At 46.5% G+C, this 27,845-nt stretch overlaps 1 protein-coding gene across 4 annotated transcripts in view; it reads left to right on the forward strand.

Annotated features, from left to right (window-relative positions):
- Window positions 1–22,003, forward strand: part of SLC7A3 (solute carrier family 7 member 3) — a 36,800-nt gene extending 14,797 nt beyond the window's left edge. For 3 of the 4 annotated variants that reach the window (XM_053373519.1, XM_053373517.1, XM_053373518.1), the window contains 12 exons: window positions 10,816–11,225; window positions 12,125–12,283; window positions 12,917–13,094; window positions 13,773–13,885; window positions 14,732–14,954; window positions 17,364–17,503; window positions 17,994–18,096; window positions 18,235–18,446; window positions 19,289–19,455; window positions 20,639–20,675; window positions 21,116–21,224; window positions 21,360–22,003. In XM_053373519.1, the coding sequence (XP_053229494.1) occupies window positions 10,856–11,225; window positions 12,125–12,283; window positions 12,917–13,094; window positions 13,773–13,885; window positions 14,732–14,954; window positions 17,364–17,503; window positions 17,994–18,096; window positions 18,235–18,446; window positions 19,289–19,455; window positions 20,639–20,675; window positions 21,116–21,224; window positions 21,360–21,480 (1,932 nt within the window). In that variant the 5' untranslated portion in view covers window positions 10,816–10,855 and the 3' untranslated portion in view covers window positions 21,481–22,003. The remainder of the gene's footprint in view (window positions 1–10,815; window positions 11,226–12,124; window positions 12,284–12,916; window positions 13,095–13,772; window positions 13,886–14,731; window positions 14,955–17,363; window positions 17,504–17,993; window positions 18,097–18,234; window positions 18,447–19,288; window positions 19,456–20,638; window positions 20,676–21,115; window positions 21,225–21,359) is intronic. The other variant, XM_053373522.1, reaches the window with a different exon arrangement.
- Window positions 22,004–27,845: the final 5,842 nt, after the last annotated feature.

Here is a 27,845-nt window from a genome sequence, read left to right on the forward strand (position 1 = left end):
AACGTGTCCAGAGGAGGGCAACCAAAATGGTCAAAGGCCTGGAAACGTTGCCTTATGAGGAACGGCTAAGGGAGCTGGGCATGTTTAGCCTGGAGAAGAGGAGGTTAAGGGGTGATATGATAGCCATGTTCAAATATATAAAAGGATGTCACATAGAGGAGGGAGAAAGGTTGTTTTCTGCTGCTCCAGAGAAGCGGACACAGAGCAATGGATCCAAACTACAAGAAAGAAGATTCCACCTAAACATTAGGAAGAACTTCCTGACAGTAAGAGCTGTTTGACAGTGGAATTTGCTGCCAAGGAGTGTGGTGGAGTCTCCTTCTTTGGAGGTCTTTAAGCAGAGGCTTGACAACCATATGTCAGGAGTGCTCTGATGGTGTTTCCTGCTTGGCAGGGGGTTGGACTCGATGGCCCTTGTGGTGTCTTCCAACTCTATGATTCTATGATTCTAGGGACGTCCTAAGGAAAAGCAAGACATTCAAATGAGAAACCAGGACAGCTTCTGTAAATCCAGGACTGTCCCTGAAAAATAGGGACATCTGGAGAGTCTGGGCCAAGGAGAGTTATAGTCCTAGTTGTAGTTCTGTTGTGGCCCAACAAGCATCTGAGCAGCTGTATTTTGCACAAGATAGATTTAAAGAGCATCTGTCCAAGGCAGACTTGAATAGAATGTGTTGTGGTCATCTAGTGTGTGTGTAATGATGCAAGGACCACTTCCTCCAAATAGCTTTCTGTAATTCTAGAGAGCCGCCAGCAAAGGCTTTGCTTAAGGAATGGGTCTGGTATCCAATCTGTATGTTTCATATAGCTTTGTGAAGAACCGAGAATTTCATAGAATCATAGAGTTGGAAGAGACCACAAGGGCCATCGAGTCCAGCCCCCTGCCAAGCAGGAAACACCATCAGAGCACTCCTGACATATGGTTGTCAAGCCTCTGCTTAAAGACCTCCAAAGAAGGAGACTCCACCACACTCCTTGGCAGCAAATTCCACTGTCGAACAGCTCTTACTGTCAGGAAGTTCTTCCTAATGTTTAGGTGGAATCTTCTTTCTTGTAGTTTGGATCCATTGCTCCGTGTCCGCTTCTCTGGAGCAGCAGAAAACAACCTTTCTCCCTCCTCTATGTGACATCTTTTTATATATTTGAACATGGCTATCATATCACCCCTTAACCTCCTCTTCTCCAGGCTAAACATGCCCAGCTCCCTTAGCATTTGAATGGCATATTGTGTTTGTGTAGCTGGCAGCTTTGCTTTTTGGCTGCAGAACTGAATCAAGCTTGTTCTCTGGAGCATGGCTCCCTATTTGTAGCCCAGTGAAAAGATCTAAGTTGGTATGGAGATTTTGGCAACCCTGTTTCTAGGCCGCCCTGTGCATGGGCATGGGCTTGCAGGGTGGAGTGCTGTGCTGTCACCACCACCCAAATTAAAAAATCAAAATCCCTGAACATAGAAAAGTAGGATATAAGGGGATTTCTTCAAATATGGAAGGATCTGCCAGCAATCTAAAGTGATAACAGCGCAGAAATAGATTTAGACCAACAGAGCAGCCTAACATTAGCCAGAGAGTGGGCACCTGATGCCAACAGGGAAAGGGAGGCACAGCTTCTGGCTCCTGCCAGTCACAGCCTTTTCTTGCTTTCTTACCCCAGGCTTCCTTTTCTTCGGCAGTAACCTAGGTTACGGTAGTTTTCAGCTGGAGCTGGGGCCAGGCAACCATGACCTTCTCTGGTGCTTCCTTCTGCTCAAGTAAAATTATTATCTATTAATAGGATCAGATGAGCATTGAAAGGCACAATTAACTTCCTTGCTCTGGCAGTGAAATGTGAGTTCAGTTGCTCTTCCGAGGAGGAAGCGTTTAATTATGTGTTTTGCCAACCCAACTGCCATCCTCGTAGATAAGCTAGGGCACTTCTGGGCACTGATTGCAGAGGGACAGCATTTTGCTTTGGCACCTTTTCTTGTTCTGCTCTGTCAACTCCATCCCTTCAACCAGAACTTGTATGATCACAGAAGCTGCAGTGGTGCCTTGATGTGAGCAAGGCTTCTCTGGGTAGGAGGCTGGTAGTTTAATGTTTTCAAAGTGGTGGGAAGTTATGAGGCAAAGCTCCTGGGTTTACTTCTCCTTTGGATGGGAGAGCACTGTGAGTTGTCTTGGATCCAACATCCAGCATGCATCGATGAAATCTTATATAATCAAAACCCATTGAAAAAGCCTGAAAACACCCTGTTCCACCCCCGTTCTGCCTTTTTAGAGATTTTTCAGTGATGTTTTTATGATGTCTCCAGGTCACTTTGGGGTTCAGTGCGATGCACATATACACAGTTGCACACATATTGCATGCGCGTAAACTGGGGGCTTTGTTGGGAAACTGTGTACGTGCAGCTACTCACACAGAGTCAATTAAGGTTTGGCAGACAGCCAGAAGGCAATCTGAAGGAGTAAGTCTGCCTGGTGATAACAGAGGCATGGAGACAGCTCCCTGACTGGTCAAGCTCTCTCAAGGGAGTGATAATTAATGACCTACTAACTGGTAGTTCAGTGGTTCAGTGTGTCAGTGAGTGTAGGAGTTGTGAGTCGTGTCAGAGAGAGCTAGCAAAAGATCCGTGTTCTGTTCCTGTAAATAGTCCACTGTATATAATAAACACCTAACTACAAGTTCCTGGTTCCTGCTTCGTCTATCCTGTCTGCAGCCAAGTCGCCAATTGCTTCCGTGGATTCTGCATGTATTCTGCTAAGGTCCTGCAACTAGTTGGAAAGTTGCGAAACACCAAATAGGTTTTGCCAATAGGCTGCCTGTATGCTATTTGTATAAACGTTAAATGTTGTTAAAGATAGCTTATTAACTTTGCTCCGCTAAACATGATTTGGTTTTCCCCACAGCATTGCAGTTTGCATTGAAATGCAATTTGCAAAGGTGGTGATTAAAAAATAATAATTCACCAGTGAATGAAATGAAGATGATGGTGCTGAAATATGGTCACAAAATATGACTTAAAGATGCTGCACTTTGAAACTAAGTGTTGCGGGCAGAAATTTCTAAGCAGGTGGAGCATTCTGCAGGTGGAATGATTTCCTGTTGCCGCTTTTCACGAGTGGCACTACTTCTTAAGGACTCTTTTATTCCATCTTTTCCCTTTTCCGACTCTCTTCTTCACAGCCCTTTCTTTCATCCTCATTTTCATTTGGTCTCCTTCTCTGGATGGTGACTTGGCCCAGCTCTGTGGTACTGCTTTGCAACAAGGACCAGATTGAACCTGGAGAACATGTCCCTTGAGATGCTCCTCCAACTGAGTCCTTTCCACCCCAGCTTGCTGTGGGCAGGTGGGGAGATAAATGGCAACCCGCCCTGTCTTCTGTAGCAAGCCCATTCAGATTAAAGTGAGCAGGCTGCTGCATCTCTCCAAGGTTTGCTGCTAACTCTTAATACGCTTGTTGTTTATAATCCTTTGTTTTATAGGGAAGGGCCCCCTAATGATCCATAGTGGACTCTCTGGCACACTTCCCCCTGTCCCAAGTATCCACAAGGCACAACCACTGAATTAGAAACACCATGAATTAGAGACATCTCTCCATATGAACTGACCCAAACCTTGCACTTGTCATCTGAGGCACTTCTGTATGTCCCTGAGAGGTTCGGAGAGAACACAAGAACAGGCCTTTTCTGCAGTGGCTCCCCAACTGGGGAATGCTCTTCCCAGAGAGGCTCGCCTGGCACCATCATTACATGTCTTTAGATGGCAGGTGAAAATGTTCCTCTTTACCCAAGCCTAGGCTATTAAATAACTTATGGCCTCTTAAATGTTGGGGGGCGGGGAAGGAGATTGTTAGTATGACTATTTTATTATTATGCTTTGCATTATGTAATTATTATGCTCTGTAAAATATGTTCTTAATGATGTACAGCACCCTGGGAGCTTTTGATAAAGGTTGGTATATAAATTGAATAAATAAAAATAATAGAATAATAGGATTGAATAGTTACAAGGTACCTCCAAGGGTCATCCAGTCCAGCCCCCTGCAATGCAAGAATCTCCACTAAAGCACCCCCCATGACAGAGGGCCATCCAGATGCTTAAAAACCTCCAAGGAAGGAGAGTCCACAACTTCCCGAGGGAGTCTGTTGCACTGTTGAACAGATCTTGCTGTCAGAGGCAGTAGCTTGCTGCTCCTCAGCAGTCTTCTGTGGCCTTCTGCTCTCCTTCCACGCCCACCAAACTCCATACCCAGCCAGTGAGTTTTGCATTATCAACTGCTTTTTCTCAATCAAACTAAAAGGCTTCCTTAAATAAAAAAAATCCGCCCCCATGTTTATTTAATATTAAAACAAATCCTAAAAAATATGTAGGAACACTAAAAGGTTTCCTAAGCAGCTTAGCCAGCCTGCTCGCACATCTCTACTGAGGAATATGCTGCTAGGCAGTTTTGTCTGGTAGTTCTCCAGCCATCTCATGTCAGCTCCTGCTTGGATTCCTCCCCCCCCCTTCAAGCAGAGCTTCCCATCCTTCATGACGGCAGCAAGTAGTGGCCTCCAGTCTTGGCTGACCAGCACTGGACTGTTTCTAGGGTAGTAGGATTCCTAGACCAGAGCACAGCAGGCAAGTTTGCTTTTGTCTTTCTAGAAATGGTGCCATGATCACGGCAGCCTGGAACTGCTGAGTGTGTGTGAAGTCAAACGGTTACATAAAGAAAAACAAACCAAAGCTGCTGGCTTTTGTAAGCTGTGTGCACTTGACTTTCTCCTGTTGCACTGGAGTGTGTGATTCTGGAGGTTTACGCTAGGCTTGGTTGCAGGGGGATGGGAGGACGAAGCTGTCCTGGTGTGTTTGTCCAGGGGTTCTCCCCCTCCCCATGCACAGGCTGAACAGGCACTTTGGTTTGTGGGAAGGAGCGGTCGCTGGTAGCCAGGGGGCAAAATCTTAATACTTCCACCTGCTGAGATCATTTCTGGGCACTGTTCCCACAACAGACCCAGGCTTGAAAAATGTGTTTCCTCACATAACTTTTCCCATTTTTATTCCGCTCTGCTGGAAATGGAAGTTTGCGTTCCTTTGGCTGATGGCGAACATCCATCAAGGTGACACTTCGCCTCCTGTTTGTCAGGAGCCAGGAGGGTGATGCAAAGGACCAAAGCAATGTTATTGCAACTCCCACGCTAACAAGATGCTTCCTTAACATTTCGGCTTCAAAGGGTAAACTCTGGGTTCCATCAAAAGAACCCTGCAGTCCCCAATGGTGCTGTCTGTGGCCATGATCCAGACGTTAAGGAACTCAACAGGGAATTGTTAACCCACCAAGGGTTCATAGCAGACAGTTACACATATATCCTCATGGCCAGCTCCTCTTCCTGCTGCTCATTTGCTGGGTCAATGTTTGTTTGTTTGTTTGTTTAAAACAATTTTCACTGGTTTTAAAAATAAATACTAGAACCATTAAACACTTATCCACCAGTACATCTAATGGTGTTTGTTCCATCTATTGACTTTAGACATAAGCTTCCATATTCAATAATAGTCAAACGTATTACGTAACATAACCTCTCCACTGAGAAGATTCAGCGGTTAGTATAACAAGGTCTTGATTTGGGTTGGGTCTTGTTTGCAGCTAGATCCCCTCTGTTCTTCTGAGTAGACCATTCCTCATGAGGGGACCTCTGGCGACAGAGCCATCTGGCAGCTTCTATGGAGGCTCCAGCATTCCAGAGGAGAAAGGAGTTGTGGGCTTCCCATAGGCATCTGGTTGACCTTTCTGAAAATGGGATGCTGGAATAGATGGTCCACTGGGCAGATCCAGCAGCCAGGCCCTTCAACCAAGTCCACGGTAGCCTTTACTCCTGAGGCCTGGGGAGCAAATCACATCAAGGCAGGGCTTGGGATGTGGTCAGAGAGATTACTAGGAGGCCGAAGTGAAGCATCCATGTTGTGGGTTCCTTCACACCCACAGCTGTACTAGAAGGGGCCCCAATCCTCTTCTTCTGAAAAGATGCTCCTGGGTTCTGGGATGTTAGCTGGCCAACTGCAGAGGGTGTCTCTTTGTTGATCTTCTCTTTGTACCTTCTGCATGCCAGTTTCCTTCCATTGATGTAAAAAACTATCTCTGGGTTGGGAAACATTTTGCACATTTTCTGTGTCTCTAAAGGAGCAGGAAAGGGAAGGAAATAAACCAGAGATAGATCCAAAAATATTAGTACTGGCTTCCCTGTTGCCAATATCTTTTTCATAGCTGGTTTTTGGCTGTTGTTGCGCCTGTGATTCCTTCTGCCAACCACAGAACTGTTAATGGCACAGGACTTTCCTTTTAGTTACATGTTGCCAAATCCTGGTTTTTCTATGCTTTCACTTGTGGGTTCTCCAGGATGCTCATAAATAGCGCTTTTCCCTGTTAGCAAACAAAGCAGATGGTCTGATAGCAGATGGAGATGGTCATTAGTCTTCATAGATCAATGCTGCAGAAAGAGGAAACGAGAGGGCCTCTGCTTTGCTCTGTCTCCCGACAGTGCAATCAGTCAGCTTGATAGACAGGCTGGGTAGATGGCATCTTTATTGATTCCTTGAGGCAGCACAGATGATGGAAATTCTGCAGTTGGCTGGTTATATACAACAAGCAGGACCTGCAACAAAATGTTGCTGAGTTGCATCCCACGAAGCTGTAAGGTCAGAGCTGGTTAAATGTCAGCATGGTTAGGCATCTGCTAGACTGGAGGCTCACATCCCAGCACGGGGTCCACTGGCAAGAGCACCCTGGACCTGCTTCAGTGTGTAGGTAAACTCAATTGAGGGAGGGGTGTCAAGGGTGTCTTGCCTAAAGGGTCTCCAAAATCCAGAGCTGGCACTATGTTCAAGCAAGCCAGTTCCATTTCCCCCCTGCACACTCCTACTTTTCCTATTCTTAATTTGCAACTGATACGCAGTGTTCTAACAGCTCCTGGAAGCCACACTGTACATGCTTCATTCTCATTGGGCTCTTTCAGGTGTTGTAGAGAGTTGGCCCTTTTGTTTCCCAGTGTTGTACCTCTATATACCTTGAGGCTTCCTGACCTACCTCTTTCTTCTTCTGTTGATACTCAGCCTATTGAGTTTTACAGGATGGGTTCTAATAGGTAGGAGAGGATGTATTACCATAATTACAATTTATCCCTCCAGGCACCCATGTGTGTGGGTTGAATGAAGTCTTGAAATTCCACCATTGGCAGCAAAATTAAAAGCATAGGAGTTAGGCTATAAAACCTTGCTTTGAGCAAGTCCAACTAACGAAGTAAGCTGGCTTCCCCTTCTTATCCCGCTTAACAAAGAATCAAAACAGTAAGTAAGTTGAAGATATTTTTTACTTCCTTAAAGGTCTTGCCCTTGTTTTCAGCAAACAGCAGGCAAAAATAATTCTAGGTTAGAAAATGCATAGTTGAATTCTAAAACACGGTCTGCACTCAGGGAGACATCCATCTCCACTGAATACATGGTAAAGGAGATATCCATCTTTCCATCAAAGAGAGAGTTACTGACAGGAAGGAGAAGGTTTTTTCCCCCTCATTTCTTCCTGCCACTGGAAGCAGGGGACACCACACAGAGCTCTCTCTCCACTAAATGCATTCCTATGGTTTGAGTCTGCCTATCTATAAATTTATAGCTCTGTGGTCATTAGCCCCTAGACTTACTAATTAATAAGAACAGGGGTGCCAACTTGAATAAAATATTGGGGGGGAGGTAAGCCCCGCCCCACATAATCCATCACAAGATGTGGCGCATCAACTTAGGGGGTGCAGCCTCCTCCAATATTTTATTGGGGAGGGTACTTAAAGGACCCTAGGAGCTGGCTCCCATGAACAAGAATATGCATTGTTAGTTTTTTGTTTTGTTTATACTGCAAATCTCCCCCAAGTTTGCTGTTAGAAGGATTACAGGGAGATGTTTCCCCTGCTATAAAGGTAGTTATTTGGGACTGAAGCAGTTGGTGTATATACATACTTTGATGTTCCTACAAATGTTAAGACTGTGCACCCCTTGCTTGGTAGCCTGTGATAGGTAAGAATTGCTGTTGGGCAAGCAGGCAGGGAAGCCTTTGAAGAGGAGCACAGTTTGGATCTTTACAGCAAATCAACTTTGGTGTGCTGCATTTCCATGGCAGAAACACTGGGAAATAGAATGGAAATGCTTTGTGGGAATGGAGTGAGTTGAGAATTGGGGGTTTCACTTGTGCTGGTACTAAGACCGGGCAGTGTGGATGTCATTAGCCTAGCCTTGTAAAAATAACCACTCTTCTGTTTGCCTGCGATGAGACTGTTATGATTTGTCTGAGCCTAGTGCAAACTTTTCACAAATAGCACAGATGAAATCCTTTTTATCTTTTGAAAAACAGACAAGGAAAACCTAGTTTGTGTTGAGCAAGCAGAAGATTGGCTGGTATCCTTCAATTTCTTCTGGGTCTCTTTGTTTTGGATTCCTGGGGGTGGCTGGTGGGAATTGTAGTATGGAGGGTGCCCCAGAGCTTTAATTCAAGTTCTCTGTCTGTCTGTCCTAGAGAAGCATCTGATACAGAAACTCCCTGTTCAGAATGCTGCTGGTGTTTTTAGTTCCGTACACTGTTTCTGATTTGGTTACATCAATTCTGGGAAGACCAGGAAGTGCCACATAGGACATATGGGCTGATTGATTGGTTATTTAATTTCTTATTCCACTTAATATGTTAAAAACATTTCTAAGCGGTGTACAGAAAACTGAAGCAACAGCAGACAACTTAAACAAAATATTACAAAAATGCACAGATAGATATAAAAATGTTACATTAATTAATATGAAGTTAGAAGTACTTATATATAAGTCACTATTATTTCATTGATATTGCTTACAGTAATTTATTCAATGACATCAGGATCAATGAATTTATTTTTGTCAGTGACAGCCAACACCTTTTCTTCTTTTTCACTCTTACTAAATTTGCCATCAATCAATCAATCAATCAATCAATCCATAAGCATTATCTACAACTTCATTCCTTGCCTCCATGGGATCACTGTCTTAGCCCAAGCTCCATTGACATGGAGCTATTTCCCCCTCTGTGCTTGGTTAGGTGGGATTGAAACCACCTTGTGATTTCAGTACTTGTCAAGTTGCCTTCATTTATTTGTGAAATCTTGAGAGCACTTTTTTTAAAAAAGATGCTGTCTTTTGCATCTACACAGGACTTTTAACAGCAGATTTGGGAATGTGGGGTGCAAGTTTTGTCCTGTGCATCATGTGCCAGACTTAACGTTGACCCCAAGGTCTCATTCCGCCTGGCCCATAGCTGGATGTTCTGGACTAAAGTTTGTTATGTTGTCTGTTAACCAAAGTTGGCTTAAACTTTGGTTAATAGCTGAAGATATCTTCCTGCCTTTTTATCTTGTGTAAACACTATTAATCCCAAGAGCTGCCTTTTGCTAACCTTCATGGACACCTGCAGGGTATGTGGATTTAATGTGTAACCACCATCCCTTTGACTTCTAAGCTAGTCTCTGGCATTTCCAACAGCAACATTTACCTTAAATACTCTGGGTTGAGACCCAATGGGGTTGCATCCAATGCTAGTCCTACTTGGAGTAGACCCATATAAATTAAAGGCACAAATAACGTTGGCCCGTTCATTCCAATGAGTCTACTCATGAATAGAACTTGGTTGACCACAACCATTGCCTGTCTGTATACCCTCTTGAGTATTGGTTCTATGAAATTGTCGTGTGTGAGCTTAGGGTCCCGTCCCCCCCCCGATTGCCATAATGTCACTCAACAAAACAGATGCCTGGATAGGAGGCAATTTGTATCCCCATCAGGGCACTGGCTTCTGCCCAATCCAGTGCTATGCCTAATTTAATCCCTCCCCACTTTTAACGCTAATGCCAAAATCACTAGGGTCTTGGAGGGCTGGATCATGCCCCTGAACTGAGAGTTAGCCACTGCTGCCCTAGACTTGAAAGCTACAGTCTAACCTAAGGTAAAGGCAAAGGGACCCCTGACCCTTAGGTCCAGTCGCGGATGACTCTGGGGTTGCAGCGCTCATCTTGCTTTATTGGCTGAGGGAGTCGGCGTACAGCTTCCAGGTCATGTGGCCAGCAGGACTAAGCCGCTTCTGGTGAACCAGAGCAACGCATGGAAATGCCGTTTACCTTCCCGCTGGAGCAGTACCTATTTATCTACTTGCACTTTGACGTGCTTTCGAACTGCTAGGTGGGCAGGAGCAGGGACCGAGCAACGGGAGCTCACCCCGTCGGGGGGGGGGATTCGAACCGCTGACCTTCTGATCGGCAAGCCCTAGGCTCTGTGGTTTAACCCACAGCGCCACCTGCGTCCCACACAGTGTAACCTACTTGATTTGAAAAAGGGCCAGTGAAAATTCCTCAACTGTCCTTGGGTTACAGGTTACTTAGATTCTGGGGATCCGGGATGAACATTGTGCTTTGGAACTGGCACTCCCTGGTTGCTTGCTTCTGCTCCTCATAACAATTTTTATTTTACTTCAGTAACAATTTCTGCCTTACTTGCAGCTTATGAATAAATAAACACTGCCTTAAAACAAACATAGGTTGGCTTTAAAAAATGCTCAAGGTGCTGGCCCTAAATGGCTGAACTTGACCACAAAGGGAAGGAGGAGTGGAACACCATTATGGGGTTCTGCTGGGGAACAAGGAATTGCCTGATTCCAAGTGGTATAGGGCTCCAGCTTCCTCAGCCACATTTTTGCATTACCACTGGCATGGTTCTGTTACATCTTAAAATCCTTACCCACATTCTTGCTGGCGCACACCCCATATTGCTGGCTCTAACACTGCAACATTCTCTTCTCTTAGATCCTTGGGAAGCATTGGAAATTTTACACAATTGTCCAGAATGCTGGAGAAAACCATGGCAAGCTTCGGCAAGAAGCTGATCCGGCAGCGCACAGTGGACCTCAGCTCTGATGAGACCCAGTTAGCTCGTTGCCTCTCCACCCTGGACCTGATAGCTCTTGGTGTGGGCAGCACCCTTGGGGCTGGTGTCTACGTTTTGTCCGGGGAGGTGGCAGTGGACGACGCAGGCCCTTCCATCGTGCTCTGCTTCTTCATAGCAGCTGTCTCATCAGTGTTAGCTGGTCTGTGCTACGCAGAGTTTGGAGCCCGAGTGCCCAAGGCTGGCTCTGCCTACCTCTACAGCTATGTCACAGTTGGGGAGATCTGGGCCTTCACCACAGGATGGAACCTCATTCTCTCCTATATGATAGGTATGTGCCGTTCGGCTCAGAGTAAAGGAGGTGACTTTGAATGAGCAGACAAGAATGATTTCACCCTGAGATCAGGTGCAAAGAAACAAACCTGTTGCATTGCCTGCAGCAATGCATCAAAGAAGCACCCTTCTCAGCGCCCAAACCCCTCAGGAGTAGGGGGCCACCTAGACTTACATTACTCATTACTTACAGATTCAAATAGCATAACAGTTCAGTCACGGTTGAGAAATAATTTTATGCATAGTTTATTTAAAATATTTTGGGGGCCGTTTCCCCCCGACTGAACTATATCCAAAATAATTTTACTAAAAATTACTAAAATATAGAGAGGAGGGATACAGTCCAGAAGGAATTAATATCAAAACAGCAGCATAGAACTAAAACTACTAAACAGCCAGGAGGTTTAATTTGCCTCCTTAATGATGTTGTGGCTCCTTTACTACTCAGAGAGGGGTGATTCTCAAATGAAGCTTCAATGAAAAAAAAAAGCCTCTGTCTGGTCACTACCCATCTAACCTTACCTAACAGAGACACCTGGTAGAGAACCTTCTCAGTAGGCATTGCTTCCTGGCCAACAGTTACTATCAGCAACCTCCTGAACCAACTTAACTTTCCAAGTAGTCTTCAAAGGCAGCCCTGCAATACAGTGTATTGTAGTAGTCTAATCTGAAGTTTACCAAACAAGAATAACAGTGGCCAGGCTATCTCTATCCAGAGAGGACAAGTAGCATTTTGCTTTCTTCTGGAACAAGTGGCTCATCTTGATGGTGTGAGTTGTTCTCCCATATTCATCTCGGGCATCTCTCTGTGGTGTGCTGAGGCTCATTCACTCTGTATGTGGCTGGAAGCGGCCGAGGTTGTATTTGTTAATGAAGGGCTCTCCTTTTGGTTTCCAGGGACAGCAAGCGTCGCTCGTGCCTGGAGCTCAACCTTTGACAACATCATTGGCGGCCACATCTCTAATTTCTTCCACAATCATACTGCCCTGCATGTGGAGAATGTGCTGGCTAAATATCCTGACTTCTTTGCTCTATTTCTGGTTTTGCTGCTTACAGGTGAGGCAATCTCTGCAGCGGTAAGGACCTTCTTCCCTGGCAATAATCATAGAATTGTAGAGTTGGGGGGGGCATGAGGACCATCTAGCTCAACCCTCTGCAATATGGGAATCTCAACTAGATCACACATGACAGATGGCCATCCAACCTCGACTGCTTATAAACTTCTAAGGAAGGAGAGTCCAGCACCTCCCAAGGGAGTCTGTTACGCTGTTGAACAGCTCTCGCTGTCAGGAAGTTCTTCCTAATGTTTAGTTGGAATCTCTTTTCTTGTAACTTGAAGCCATTGGTTCAAGTGCTATCCACCAGAGCAGGAGAAAACAAACTTGCTCCATCTTCCAGGTTACAGCCCCCCTCCTCAAGTAGCTTACTTGTCTAACCTCCAAAGAAGAATGAAAGAGCGCGAGAGCCTCAACAGATCTTAAATCAATGCAAAGGTGGAATCAGGGTTCTCCTGAAATATGCCAATGACAGACTGTTTATGGAGCGCTGTATTTCGGAGACCCATGAATAGGTTCTTCTGCCCTAGAACACGTTGTAAAGGTGATCATAATCGTTAACCCAGCAAGCCTGGAGGCCTGCTCCCAAGAGACTTGCCATAAATCTGTGCACCCATCTCTCACTCTCTTTCAGGTTTGCTGTCGTTTGGTGTGAGTGAATCTGCCCTGGTGAACAAAATCTTCACAGCTATCAACTTACTGGTCCTGAGCTTTGTCATCATTGCTGGCTTTGTGAAGGGAGATGTCAAGAACTGGACCTTATCCAAGGAAGATTATCAGAACCACACATGGAAACACGAGGCTGGAAGCAGGTAAGGGCCCTTCTCCCCTTGCATAACATCTGCCTGACCTTCTCCCCAGGCTTCTGTTAAGTTTAGGATGGGAGGCAGCAGCCTGTCCTTCCCTGTGGAGAATAGTATCTGGGTGCAGGTGGCCATCCACTCACTGCTCCCAGTTTTTATTATGGTCCTGTGCAGCACATGGTTTTAGGGCAATGTGACTGGTTTCCCCTCTCTGGGCACTGAGCAGGCACCAAGCAGAGAGGGCATCCAGTAAACACTTGTCCCACTATAGGAAGGAGGCCTGAGGACTCCGACAGGGTCCTAGAGTCCTTCTGTCTCCTTCCCTTAGCCTAGTTAGTGCTTTTTCCAGCTGTGGGAAGGAGGTGAGAAGGCTTTAGGAACCTGTAAGACCCCTTGCACATTCTTCCTAAAACCCGACAGTGCAACAGTGGGGGCACCAAATTTTGGCCTAGCTCAGGGCACCATAGTACCAAAGTCCGCACCTGGCTAAAGCAGGGGTGAAGAGGAAAGGAAGTAGCAGCAGAGAGGAGCCAGTTTGGAGAGGCCCTCATGGTTCATGGATCAGCTGTTCTAGGGGGAGATTTAATTCATTAAGTATACATATTCCTGAGTGGCCCATCAGGAGGTTGTTCTCCTAGTTTTGCCTTCCTTGAATGTTGCTGAAGTACATCTTTCTTTCTCTTGCAGTATTGGGCGCTTTGGCAGTGGTGGCTTCTTTCCCTTTGGCTTCGAGGGGGTCCTCTCTGGGGCTGCCACATGCTTCTATGCCTTTGTTGGATTTGACTGCATTGCAACCACAGGTAGAGTATCTGCATTTGAGGGGTGTGGTGAATAGGTGAGAAATTCCCTTCTGTATTTCCACATACCCTGGAGCACAGGCAGGTGTGCAATCAAGAGAGAGGGAAATGCCACGCTCAGCAACTGGGGGTGAGCTGCGTGCATCAACTGGCATCTCTGCTCTTCTCCCAGGGCAAGGCTGAGCTGCTGTTCCGTACTGTGCTTTCAGCAGAAAGTTTCTGCTTGTGATCTGGGGAAATAAGTCATTCGCAATGCAACTCTGTGCAACAGTGCACTGCCTCACCTGGAAGTTCCCAAGCCCCACTTCACATGAAATAGTTCTCCTGCCTAGAGATGTTATTTGCCAGAGTAGTAGATTTGCAGGGCAAGTAAACAACCCCTGCACTGTGCAGATTCACATATTCGAAGTAGTGTGGTGTGGTGTGAATTGTGTGTGAAGGGTGGGGGTCCAAGGCTGTGCCTGTCTTGGGTATAGTAAATGAGAGAGGAATTTGCTGGAATCTCATCTGAGTTGTTCTGTTCAGTCTGCATTTTAATGTGAGCCTAACTCATTCAAACAAGTTACATAAATCAAAACACAGCTGCCTTTTCTGAATTTTGGTGGCAAAATTCTCCAGCAAAAAAAAAGGGGGGAGTGCATATTAAGAGGAATTGCAGAGATGCAGTCATCAGGGCAAAACTGCACACAAAAAACATAGATATGGGGACAAACGCACATGAGAAATGTTGTGGTAACATTTAAGAAACAAGCACAAAATAATGTGGAAATGGGACAAACTGAATTTAAGATTAAGAGGTGCGAGAAACTGAAGTTGATAGTTTTCTTCTGTCTTGACCCCTTTCTCCAGGTGAGGAAGCTCGTAACCCGCAGCGCGCCATGCCCATCGGCATCATTGCCTCACTCCTGATCTGCTTTGTGGCTTACTTTGGGGTTTCTGCTTCCTTGACCTTGATGGTGCCTTACTACTTGGTGAACAAGGAGAGCCCCCTGCCTGATGCCTTCAAGGCTGTGGGGTGGGAGCCAGCCCGCTACGTAGTAGCTATTGGCTCACTCTGTGCCCTCTCCACCAGGTAAGGGATAAGGAAAAGCAGCATGCACTGAATTTTCTACTGCTGTTACATAGGAAACGCGAAGAGCTATGTTAGCTTCAGTGTCTGATCCTCATAGTATTGCATATGTGGACCCAGTATTATTATTATTATTATATTATTATTATTATTATTATTATTATTATTATTTAATAATAATAATAATAATAATAATAATAATAATAATAATAATGAATTAATTAAATTTGTATACTGCCCTTCATTTATAGATCCCAGGGCAGTTCATGACATAAAAATACATAATAAAAATAAGAACAAACAAACAAAGAATCCCCGCTCCCACAACACATTTTAAAAGGGCATCAGATGTCAATCAGCCAAAGCCTTGGTTAAAGAGGAACATTTTCGCCTGGCACTTAAAGGTGTATAATGAAGACGCCAGCTGAACCTCCCTGGGGAGAGCATTCCACAAATGGGTTGCCACTGCAGAAAAGGCCCGTTCTTGAGTTGCCACCCTCTGGACCTCTTGTGGAAGAGGCACACGAGGAAAGGCATCAACTGATCTTCTCAGGGTCCGGGTTGGTTTGTAACAAGAGAGGTGGTCCTTGAGGTATTGCGGGTCTGAGTCGTTTAAGACTTTCCAGGTCAAAACTTGAATTGGGCCCAGAAGCTAATTGGCAGGCAGTGCAGTTGGGCCAGCATCAGCATAATATACTCAAATCATCTTGACCTGGTGAGCAATCCTGGCTACCAAATTCTGCACCAGCTGAATTTCCAAACCATCTTCAGATGCAGCTCTGCATACAATGTGTTTCAGTAATCTAACTTAGAGGTAACCAGAGCATAGACAACAGAAGTTAGGCTCTCCTTGTCCAGATAGGGGTGTAGCTGGGCCATTAGCTGAAGCTGATGGAAGGCACTCAACACCACCAAGGCCACCTGAGCCTCAAAGGACAGCAATGGGTCCAGAAGCACCCCACAAGCTGTGTAACTACTCCTTAAAAAGAAGTGTAACCCCATCAAGAGCAGGCAGCATCCCAGCCATCTGGTCTAGGGAACTATCCATTAACAGTATCTCAGTCATATCTGAATTGAGCTTCAGTTTATTGGCTCTCATCCAGTCCGTTACCAAGGCAAGACAATGGTCCAGCACTTCCACTGCCTCACCTGCAAATAGCCTTTGCCAGCCCTACCTGATGAGCCCAGGGACTGAACCCAGGACCTTCTTCATGCAAATTGTGTACTCTGTGGCATCCCCATTCCCTTCATCTGCCACAGTTTTCCTCTTAGTTTAGTTGGTTTCAGCATTTAAATCCTACTATCCTACTGTTGGAAGAGTAGCTAACAAACAGAAGCTTGCCCAGTGGAGAAAATGCCAAAGAGCTGTAATCTATAAAACAAAAGAGCAGATAAGATAAATCAAATCATCAGTGATACTTTAAAAGACCAGCTCTGGTTTTAAAGCAGGCAACACAAGGAGTCAAAAGGCTATTAAATGCCATTAAAGACTCAAGTGAAGTGGACGCACTTTGCCTAGTACCCTCAAGGGTCGTACCAAAGTGTAAGGCAAACGTGTCTCAGGATAGAGTTCCCTGAGCATGGGCACAACTACAGAGAAAGCCCTTGCCCCAGTAGCTGCTTACCTGTCAAGCGTAGTTCAGCAATCAAAGCAAAACACAGTGTCAGTGAAGTTAACTCTTTATTCAAGAAACCAAAACGGTGCAGACCTAGTGTTCCTGGTAGGTCTTGCTCCAACAAGGCAGTTGCAAGGACTGAAGGTCCCCGCCATCTCCCAACACTTCCTAAGGCTCCTCCTTTCCAGGTTCTTTCCAAAGCAATCGGAAACTGCACCTGTGCACACCCCTCCTCTGCTTTGCCCTCTTCATTTCATTGTGTGTTCTAGGAGACCAGAGGGTAGAGGAGCTGGTCGCAGCAGGACTGCTCCCTCTAGCTTCCACTTCCACCTCAGAGTCTGAACTTCCCCCTGCCTGTTCCTGCTCACTAAACTCTGTTACCCCTTCAGCTTCTGACACCTCCTTCTCCCAGTCTGCTCCCTCTTTTCCCTCTGGCCAGCACCATCATCCCACCACCAGTTTCTGGGCTCGCCGTTGGGTGTACCTCAGCTGGTGCCTCCCACCACTCTGCATCCAGCCAATCCATGCATTATCTAAGCTTGGGACGTAGCTGCCTCCATCCTAGAAGATGGTATGGTGGATGTGGGAGTAGACAGTGTTTTGGACACCCTGGGCTTCAGGCTCCTTAAGTCAGGCCATCAACTTGATTTGAACCCAGAAGCAGACCATGAGGGTGACTTGTGCTAAGGTGGCCACAGACTCCGTTCATGAGCTGTTGGCCATCTGCATTCTCTTCGTATGGAAGTTCTCAGATATGCCCAGGTCTTGATTTTATGTCTCTTCCTGCCCAATGCAGCTTGCTTGGTTCCATATTCCCAATGCCACGGGTGATCTATGCCATGGCTGAAGATGGACTACTCTTCAGGTTTCTGTACCGGGTCCACAGCCGAACCAAGACTCCCTTAGTGGCTACTGTTGTGTCAGGCATCATTTCTGGTATGGATATCTTAGTGGGTCTTTGTCCTTTCACCCTCTACACTTCCATCACCATTACCGCTCCTAGTGGTGCAGCAATAAAATTGCTAGCAAATTTGAAAAGCTAAGCAGAGTCTAGTACAGTTTCAAGTTGGATGGGGAACTAAGTGTTGATATACTTGCAGTGCAGGGGATTGGACTACATGACCCTTGAGGTCCCTTACAACTCTATGATTCTATCCAGTGTGGCGTAATGGTTAGAATGTTGGACTATGACCTGGAAGAGCAGGGTTAGAATCGCCATCCAGCCATGAAGCTCCCTGGGTGACCTTGAGCCAGTCACCATCTCTTAGCCTAACCTACCTCAAAGGGTTGTTGTGAGGATGAAATGGGGAGGAAGCATGAACCACGTACACCACCTTGAGATCCTTGGAATATAAAGGTGGTATATAAATGTAGTAAATAAATAAGTAAGCCAGCCCATGAGTCATGTGGGGCTATTATCTTGCAGGTCTAATGGCATTTCTCTTTGAGCTGAAGGACCTGGTTAACCTCATGTCCATTGGCACTCTGCTGGCGTACTCCTTGGTTGCAGTTTGTGTTCTCATCCTCAGGTGGGTACTTCTTGGAGTGAGCAGCACTCCACACAGAGTTCTCCAAGCCATGTCTAGGCCTGGTGGATGCCCCTTTGCAGAAGGACTGACAGGGAATTGCAGTTTCCTTTTACTTAACTCTTCTGCCTTTGCTGATAGATACCAGCCTGACCTGTTCGCTCCCTCCAAAGACTTGGAAATGCTTGAGATGAATGGAAGCGAAGAAGAGAAGGTGGTGATTAATCTCTCTCTCCGTGATGGCCATGTGGCCCTAAAAGACAAGTTCACCTGGAGGCACCTTTTCTGCCCTTCCGGAGATGTTCCAACTTCCATCTCAGGGCGCATTGTCTACATCAGCAGCACAGTTGTCTGTAAGTGCTGGCATGTGCGGGGTCTAAACTGAGCATGTTTGCTCACCTGGATGGGCGAAGCCGGAGTGCACCGCAGGGGTGATGCTGAGCCCCTGCTGCTTCCCAAGGCAGAGCTCCGGTTTGGCTCAAAGCATAAGTGTGCATGTTCTGACTCCGATATTTCCAGTTAAAACAGGAATGAGGAACCTGTGGCCCACCTATTGTTGGTGGCTAGAGCCTTGATTCTCAAAGGGTGTGGTATGCCACACTGATGTGACAGGAGAGGATAGCAAGTGTGGTGGGAAGATTCAAGGACAACCAACATTATATTTTGGGAATGATATAAGTTCTTCTGTAGCTGAATTGTTTTCTACTTTCTGGATGTCCCATATTATAAAGCAGTTGTGTTCTATGTTATAAATCAAGTACTGCTGGGAGTTTCTTTTTGTTTTCCAATTTATCAATAAAAAATTCAGTGTGGTGCAACCAAATTTTTATTCTGAAATTGTGGCCCAGAGGAAAAGATTTGCGAACCAGTAGGTTAGAGTTTAGGCAAGGACAAGGGAGAGCAGGGGCCAGATCCCCAGTAACCCTGGACCAGTCGCTGTCTGGGTTGTGGTGAGAATAAAATGGAGGGGGCACAACTATGTGTGCCACCTTGAGCTCCCTGGAGGAAAGGTGGGCTACAAATTGAATGAATGAATGAATGAGCCTCCCATCTTCTCTGGCCCCCAACCATGCAAGTTGGGGCTGATGTGAGTTGGTGTCCAGCTTCTAGAGGTCTCTGCCTTGAGGTAAAAGATTATCAGGTGGAACGATGGGGCAGTTTTCAGCTCTATAAACCTGGTGGTCTTGTCTTGCAGCTCTGATGATCACCACTCTCTGTGGCATCTTGGCACAACAGTCGGCAGCTCTCATGCAATGCAGCATTGGCTGGGTCGTTGCCTGTGTGGTTCTCCTGGTTGTTTCACTCGTTGGCACCATCATCATCTGGAGGCAGCCAGAGAGCAAGACACGCCTCACTTTCAAAGTAAGTGTTCTGGCCAAAGGGCTGCCTTTACTTGTGGGATTTTGGGGCACTTGCATGTGGCAGAGCTGGATTACCTCAAGCTGGCACATCAGCGCTTGCCAAGCAATCTTCTGCCATTGCTGGATCTTTTGGGGGAGAGATAAGCCATCACATCTTTCTCCCATTTCAGAAATAGTGTGTGTGTGTGTTTACTTTGTCTTTCCCTCCTGGACATGATTGCTTGATGGGTCATCTCTCTCCCTCTAAAGTTTGGGAGTATTGTGCCCTCTACACTGCACTTAAGACTTTAGTTCAGCTTGCTTTACAGGACCCCTCTGGTTCTTGCTGGCCTTTGGCTAGGGTTAGGGGGAAGGTGATAGGGCTCAAGATGTCCCTTCCTTCAGGAAGTGTTATGTTCCTGCCTGCAGGGATAGGCTAGGACTTTCTGTTCATTGTCCAATTACTGGAGATGGAAGGGCAGTCCCAGAGATCCATTGGATGATCCTTTGTTTGCTCCCTTCAAACCTTAAACTCTGATGGGGGAAGTGGGGGGGATTCCCAAGTACAGTACATTCGCATCTTACATGCATTTAACTTGTGTGATTTCAACCTTGTGTGGTTGAAGTCCACAAATTAATTTCACACACGTTGGACAGCTTAAAAGCTCCTTTGCACTGGGCTTTCTGATGCAAAAAGAGCTTGCTCACCAGGCTCTGGGAGGCTTTAAAGAACTCGTGGGAACTTGGACGGTCCAGGGAGGTCTTGTGAGAGCAGCCCAGAGCTTTAAAAACTCTCTGTCTTGTTTAGAAGATAAGGATGGTCATGCAGGGGCAGTTCCAAGGGGAGCAGTTAAGGTGTATGCATTTCTGCAGATATGTGCCAGCCCCAGAACGTAAACTCCATACAAGTCACAATTGTACTGTAGTATAGGGGGAAATGAAGAATTTGCAATCTGCTCTAGGGGAACTGAGTGACATCCCTTCTGCAATAGCATCTGTTATGAGAATCCTCTTCTTCCAATTGTGTAAAAAGCAATTATTTACCCAACCTACCCCTGCAACTGCAACTATCCCTAGAGATAACTGCTGCTTGTTGTAGGTACCTGTTGACCTGTATCTATGATATCACTCATGACTTAGCATCACAACCTGCCCCCTCTATGCCAATGAAATTTTGCAAGCAACATTCTTCTACCTCCCCACAGCTTCCATCAATGCAATCTACTTGGATGCAGTCTTCCAGTTGAGTGCTTAGCCACTGTTAATTTAAAAGCAGCACCAGCCTCCTGCTTCATTCTGTAAAAGAGCAAGACAACAGTCTCCTTCTGCACAGCCTCACTATTTCAGGAACATGATGGAACTGATGGGAGGAAAGGATTTTCAGGAGAGGATCTTTAGAAAATATTGAGAAAACCATTCTTTCCCCATGCTGCCTCTCCCCTCCCCTTAAATACCATTACTTGGAGACTGGAAATTTGTACTGGAGGCACAATATAGGGGTTGGTCTAAGACTGTGCTTCACCAGCTCCTGCTTTTAGGCCCCCCACCCCACTGCCTGGAAAGGCCCGATTGAAGACCAGGCTAAGCTTTAATCTTAATGGAAATTGTGGGTGGTAGCTAGTTTTTCCCAAAAGACAAGGTGTTTTGCATCCTCTTGCATTGGGCCTGTTTGTCTTTTACAGGTCCCTGGCCTGCCACTGCTTCCCCTCTTCAGTATCTTGGTGAATATCTATCTCATGATGAAGCTGGATGCAGGTACCTGGGCCCGTTTTGCTGTCTGGATGGCAATAGGTAAGGAGCCACCCTGTCTGCGAAAGCTACTATAACAGGAAACAGTCCCAATCTCACTTGGTGGTCCATTGCTTGGTTGCTAGGGAAGGCTGGCTGTGGATGCTTTGTGACCATTGGGCTCCATTTCTCTTCTAGGCTTTGCCATCTATTTTGGATATGGGATCCGCCACAGTGTACAAGGACAAGTCACTCCACAGTCTCAGATAGTGGCAAGCAAACCTCTCCAGCGGGCACCCTCCGACCTGAGCCAAGATAGAGATATCTGAGAAGAGGATGTGGTTCTTTCCTTGTCCCCACCTCCTACCCACCACAGGTCCCCTTGAGCTCCACCTGCCTCCTATGCCACCCTAGGACAAGCAGATGACAAGCTCTTGGGCAAATGGTCTCTCCAGCATGCTGTAGTATATCCAAGTCAACCGTGTCATTCTGTAGAGCAGGAGGGGAGAGGAAGCACCAGCAGGAAGTGGGGCAGACGCAAGGGAGAGCTGATTCTTCTGCTCTTGGGGGAAAGACAACCCTTGAGCAAAGAAGCTGCCCCTCCCTTCATGTCTGTGTTTATTCTCTTTGGGCCGTGTCGGCAAGAGGTTGCCTTTCTCACATGTAGATGTTTGTGAAAGTGTCAGCTTGTTTGCAGTCCAAAAACATGTCTCTAGACCCTGAAGCTATAAGTATTTGTTGCTGTCCTGTTCATTGTTTGTATAACATCAAAACATTGATGTTTTGTACGATTAAAACTCCAAAGGACCATTTTTTAAAAAATAAAAATGTGTTGTTTTTTTGTTATGTTGGTCATACTTCATGTCAATTTACTTTCTTATTAATCTCTCTTTCAACACACCTAAAAGCTAAAATACATGGCTCCATAAAACACACAATTATTCTGGGGCTTCTGGCAATCTGGTCTTGGGCCATTCAGTAGTCCAATGTGATGGTGCGGCAGAAGCACTTGAATAGATTTTGTTCCACTGCAAAGGAACATCTTTCCTTTTGCCAACTGCTTTACCCAGGCTTGCTTCTTAGCCAGAGGCCACACTGGTAAAGCAAACTTGGTGTTGCTTTACAAGCAGAATAAACCACCCTCCCTTCCACTAGCACAAGTCAAACATTCTGCAGCACGAGGCAAGGGCCTGTTTCTTGATTCTATAGCACTTTTAAATGATGGTGCATTGCATGGGATTACAAATAACAAGGCGTAAATAAAATCTTTTTCTGCAATGGCCCTGCTCTTCACTCAGCACTTTCACATTTTTGCAACCCGTATGCATTTACTATTTCATGGGGGGGGGCATAATTCTACTTGTCATAAGGATGGGAAACATTTCTGCACTGAAGTTCACCTTATGAAGCCTGATTCCTAATCTCTCTCACTTTGCACTGTCAAACACTTTCAAGCTTGTTTTGTGGGGTAGCAGCTCCCCCTGGCCCCTCCAGCTATTCCAATGATTCAAAGGCTGAATCGAGTGCAAAGATCAGGATGCAAGTGCTCTGATTCAGGATGAGCCTGAATGGAAGACTAGTGCAGGTCTGTGGTGTAGCCCGGCCTGTATTCATGTACCTTCGTCTCCGTCAGCTGGACCAAGGTGGACTCTTTTGTTTTGTGGGGAAGTTGATTAAAATACAAGTTAAAAGATTAAGATACAACATTAAAACAGTTAGGGAGCAATCTCTTCATAGGAGGAGAAAGGAAAAAGAAAAAGGGGGAGGGAATCAAACTGATTCTGAGCCAAAGACCAGGTGGAACAACTCTGTCTTACAGGTCCTGCAGAAAGAGATCATATCCCGCAGGGCCCTGGTCTCAAGAGACAGAGCATTACACCAGGCCGGAGCCAGTGTTGAAAAGGCCCTGGCTCTGGTTGAGGCTAATCTAACTTCCTTAGGGCCCGGGACCTCTAGGGTGTTGCTATATGTGGACCTTGAGGCTCTCCGTGGGGCATACTGGGAGAGGCAGTCCCGTAAATACGAGGGTCCTAGGCCGTGAAGGACTTTAAAAGTCAAAACCAGCACCTTAAATCTGACCCTGTACTCCACCAGGAGCCAGTGCAGCTGGAAAAGCACTGGGTGAATATGCTCCCATGGCAGAGACCCCGTGAGGAGCCTCGCTGCAGCATCCTGCACCTGCTGGAGTTTCTGGGACAGCCTCAAGGGCAGCCCCACGTAGAGTGAATTACAGTAGTCAAGCCTGGAGATGACCGTCGCATGGATCACTGTGGCCAGGTCAGGGCGGGAAAGGTAATGGACCAACTGCTTGATGCGGCGAAGGTGGAAAAATGTCGCCTTGGCTGTTGCTTTAACCTGCACCTCCATGGAAAGGGAGGCGTCAAGAATTACACCCAAACTCTTAAAGGAAGGCAATGGCACTAATTGGGCCCCCGCAAGAGAAGGGAGTTAGTCCCTCATCCCCATACCATCCCAACCCAGCCAGAGGAACCTCTGTCTTTGAAGGATTTAGTTTCAATTGGTTCCCACAAAACCATCCAGCCACAGCTTCCAAACATCTGGTCAGTGTGTCAGGGATCGAGTTGGTATGGCCATCCACCAGCAGATAGAGCTGAGTGTCATCAGCATATTGGTGACAACCCAGCCCAAAGCTCCGGATAATCTGGACAAGGGGGGCGCATAAAGATGTTAAAAAGCATTGGGGAGAGGATTGCGCCCTGCGGCACTCCACACACCAAGGAGTGGCGCAACGACAACTCCCTCCCTAGTGCCACCCTCTGTCCCCGACCAGAAATCAAAAGAGCACAGCCATTTATGGGCTATGCCCTGTATCCCCACATCGGCGAGGTGGTGGTCCAAAGGATCATGATCAACCATGTCAAAGGCTGCTGACAAATCTAAAAGGATCAGCAGTCCTGACCCGCCTCGATCCAGTTTTCTGCGTAGATCATCTGTTAGGGCGACCAGAGCCGTCTCGGTCCCAAAATCAGGACGGAATCCGGACTGAAATGGATCTAAAGACGATGTTTCCTCCAGAAACCTACCAAGCTGTTCAGCAACTGCTCTCTCAATTACCTTACCCAGATATGGGAGATTTGCAACTGGGCGGTAATTGGATAGATCTAAAGGATCTAGTGAAGTTTTCTTTAAGAGCGGACACACCATTGCTTCCTTCAGCTCCCTTGGGAATATCCCTGTGTCAAGGGACAAATTGATAATTTCAACCAGGGGGGTCTGTGCGATATCTGGACACGCCCTAATCAGCCAAAACGGGCATGGATCGAGGAGGCAGGTGGTAGGCCTACCAGCTTGGAGGGTCTATCCACATTAGCAGGGAGTATCCGATCGAAATGTTCTAACACTGGACCCGAGGACAGTCGAGGGGCCTCCAGTTCTGTCACTGTATCTAAATTGGCAGAGAGGTCACGGCGGAGCAACAGGACTTTCTCCGCAAAAAAGCTCGCAAATTCCTCACAGCTGTGGGTCGAATTTGTGCTTAAATTTGGTTGTCCTCCTAAGGGCGTTATTGACCTAATTGTTCTAAAAAGTTGTGCTGGGCGAGAGCTAGCGGATGCAATGGAAGCTGCAAAGTGAGATTTCTTAGCAGCTTTCATAGCCATCTCATAGGCTTTCATAAGCGTCCTATAAGATGTTCTTGAAGCTCCATCACGAGTCCGTCACCATACTCGCTCTAGCCGTCTGAGATCCCGTTTCATTTTCCGAAGCTTCTCGGTAAACCAAAGGGCCCGGTTTCGACGGGGTCGCAGAGGGCGCTTAGGCGCAATCTCATCGATGGCTGCCAAGAACCGGTTATTCCAGTCCTCGACAAGGTCATCTAATGAGTCGCCAGGACTAGCAGGGTCCCTCAAGGCCAGACGGAATCTATCAGGATCCATCAGTCTTCGTGGGCGAGCCCAAATAGGCTCGCCACCCGAGCAGGGGAGGAGCGGGAAGTTGATCTTGGCTTTCAGAGCATAGTGATCAGACCATGGCACTTCCATAGGGGGGAGCATGATCACATCTATGCCAGCACCAAAGATCAAATGCAGTGTGTGGCCTGCTTGATGGGTCGGGCCCATAACAAACTGGGAGAGCCCCAGTGTTGCTATGGAAGTGATTAGGTCCAGAGCCTGTGAGGAGGGGGTGGCATCGGCATGGACATTGAAGTCTCCCAAAACCAATAGGTTTGGAAACTCCAAGGCCCAGCCCGCCACCACCTCCAGCAGGTCTGACAGGGTGGCTGCTGGTGTGCTGGGTGGTCGGCACACCAGCCAGACAGCCAAGCTCTCCTTGGTGCCCCACACGAGACCAACACATTCAATGCCGGAGATTGCCGGTGGTGGCAGAGCCCTGAAAAAGCAATCCTCCCGGATTAACAACGCTACTCCTCCCCCCCCCGACCCACAGTCCGCGATTGATGGAGGACAGAGAAACCTGGGGGTGTTATCTCATGTAGGGAGATTACTTCGCCTTCCCGTACCCAGGTCTCTGTCACACAAGCCAGGTCAATTCCCTGCGACACAAAAAAGTCACGCATGGTGGCGGTTTTATTGCCTATGGGCCTGGGATTGCACAACACCAATGTCGGAGGTGGGTAATCCCTGCTCGCCCTACCCTTTTCCCTTGGGATGGGGCGTAGATTGGAAGGGGTTTGAGCATCACTGCATCTCAAAACCCTTCGCCAATAGTGATATTTAGCCCCACCGCCATTCTTCCCTAGCCCTTCAATAGTGGGAATCCCAGACCCCATACTAGCCTCCCCAATAGAGGGGTAAGATCTCCTCACTAACAAGTCATCGCTGGGCCAGGACTCTTGGGTCAGAATGATACGGGGAAGAGGTGAAAGTTCGATAGGCTAATTATCCCTAGAAGATAAAACCCAACCAACCGCACCCTGTTCCCATAGACTCTAATGCATCTCTGCGATGTTACATTATCAATGCACACTTTAATATAGGAGAGTATGGCATCTGTGTATCTATGCAGATCTTGATGTTCAAACACACTCCAATCAGTGCTCTCAAAACAATCTTGGAGCTGACTAAGAGCACCCTCTGGCCAAATTCTAACTGTTTTTATAACTGACTGAATTCTTCTCCTGAGAGGGATGTACTTCAGACATAGAAAAACTGAATAATGGTCGGATAAGCCTAAGTGGGGGAAGGGGATTGCCCTGTATGCCTGTTTCAAATTGGAATACGCGAGATCTAGAATATTCTGTCCTCTAGTGGGAAATTTCACAAACTGTTCAAACTTAGGAAAAACCGTCTTTAGGCAGGCTTGATTGAAGTCCCCTGCCACAACAAGGGCGCCCTCTGGGTGGATTTGCTGCTGCTCGGAGATGACGTCATATAGTTTAGAAAGTGCCGCACTGACATTAGCATCAGGTGGAATATAAACAGCTAGAATAATTATGACAGGCAGATTCTCTAGGCAGATAAAATGGCCGATATGTAACTGCCATCAATTCTAGATCTGTGGAGCAATACATGTAAGCTACTTTGCTGTTAATGCACCAACCATTGTGTATGTAAATACAGACTCCTCCACCCCTAGCTTTACCAGAATCACTGTTTCTATCAAAGCGATAAATTATTCGATTTATCAACTCAACTACAGCATGCAGTACTGCCGAATGTAGCCAAAGGTAGCTTCTTTGATGTAGTTTGTTAATTTTTAGATAGATCTTAAGGGCCAGGAAGAGTGTTCACAATGAGATGGTAAATACTACCCATCCTTCCTTCCTTTATTGCTGTTTATGACCTCCGGGTTTGCTGAATGCATTCTTCCTTTTTAGTTCTGTTTTATTTACCCCAGAAGTATGCATGCTTAAATTAGTTTTGTAGTGTAACTTTGTCCCCACATGGGGTTTTTTGAAATGCTCAGAGGAAATCTGATTGGTTCTTACGAACACTGGGTAAAAAGTTCTTTTGTGAATAAAACGACCTGGGCCGGAGGGTGGACAGGAATTTTTATTATACGCACTCTTCCCAGAGTCTTGCTGGTTCAAGCCTCTGTGTGTATTTTATTATCAGAGTCCTTCCTTTACTTTGGGAACGCCTCAAGTGGTGCCAAGTGTGAGGCAAAGCTAAAAGAAAACCTCAGCGTGTGAGGCAAACCTAAAAGGGAACCGCGTGATGTTTGTTAAAAAAACCTCAGCATGTGAGGCAAAGCTAAAAGAAAACCTCAGCGTTTGTGGCACAGCAAAAGGAAACCTCTGCAAAAGGAAGCCCCCAGGATTGGACTCTCCTTGGAGCTAGCAACCTGCTGTCCCTCGGTCGCGGTGGATCATCTCCTGCAAAACGATTCCCGAACTTAGGATTTCATTCGCTCAGAATGAGCCCCAAAGACACGCGTCTATTACCCTTCAGGTGAGATCATGGGAAGCAAGCTTTCACATGTGCTAGAAAAGCATAGGAATAATTTGTTATTTTTGCTAGCTCAGGCAGGGCATAATAAGCATTTAGCATCCCTAGTAGAAAAAATTGTTGTTAGAGATTGCTAGACTGTGCCTCTGGTTTCCAGAGGAGGGTACTTATGACATTTAAGAAATGGAATGAGCTGGGAGATGCACTCCATAGACATTCTGAGGCATCTGTACAAGTCTTGCACACCTGGCATTTGTGTAGAGATGCAGTTGGAAAGCTCTCTAACCCTTTGCTCCAACCACCAGCTCTCTCTGTG

This window comes from Podarcis raffonei, chromosome Z, assembly GCF_027172205.1.
Source record: "Podarcis raffonei isolate rPodRaf1 chromosome Z, rPodRaf1.pri, whole genome shotgun sequence".
NCBI lineage: Eukaryota > Metazoa > Chordata > Lepidosauria > Squamata > Lacertidae > Podarcis > Podarcis raffonei.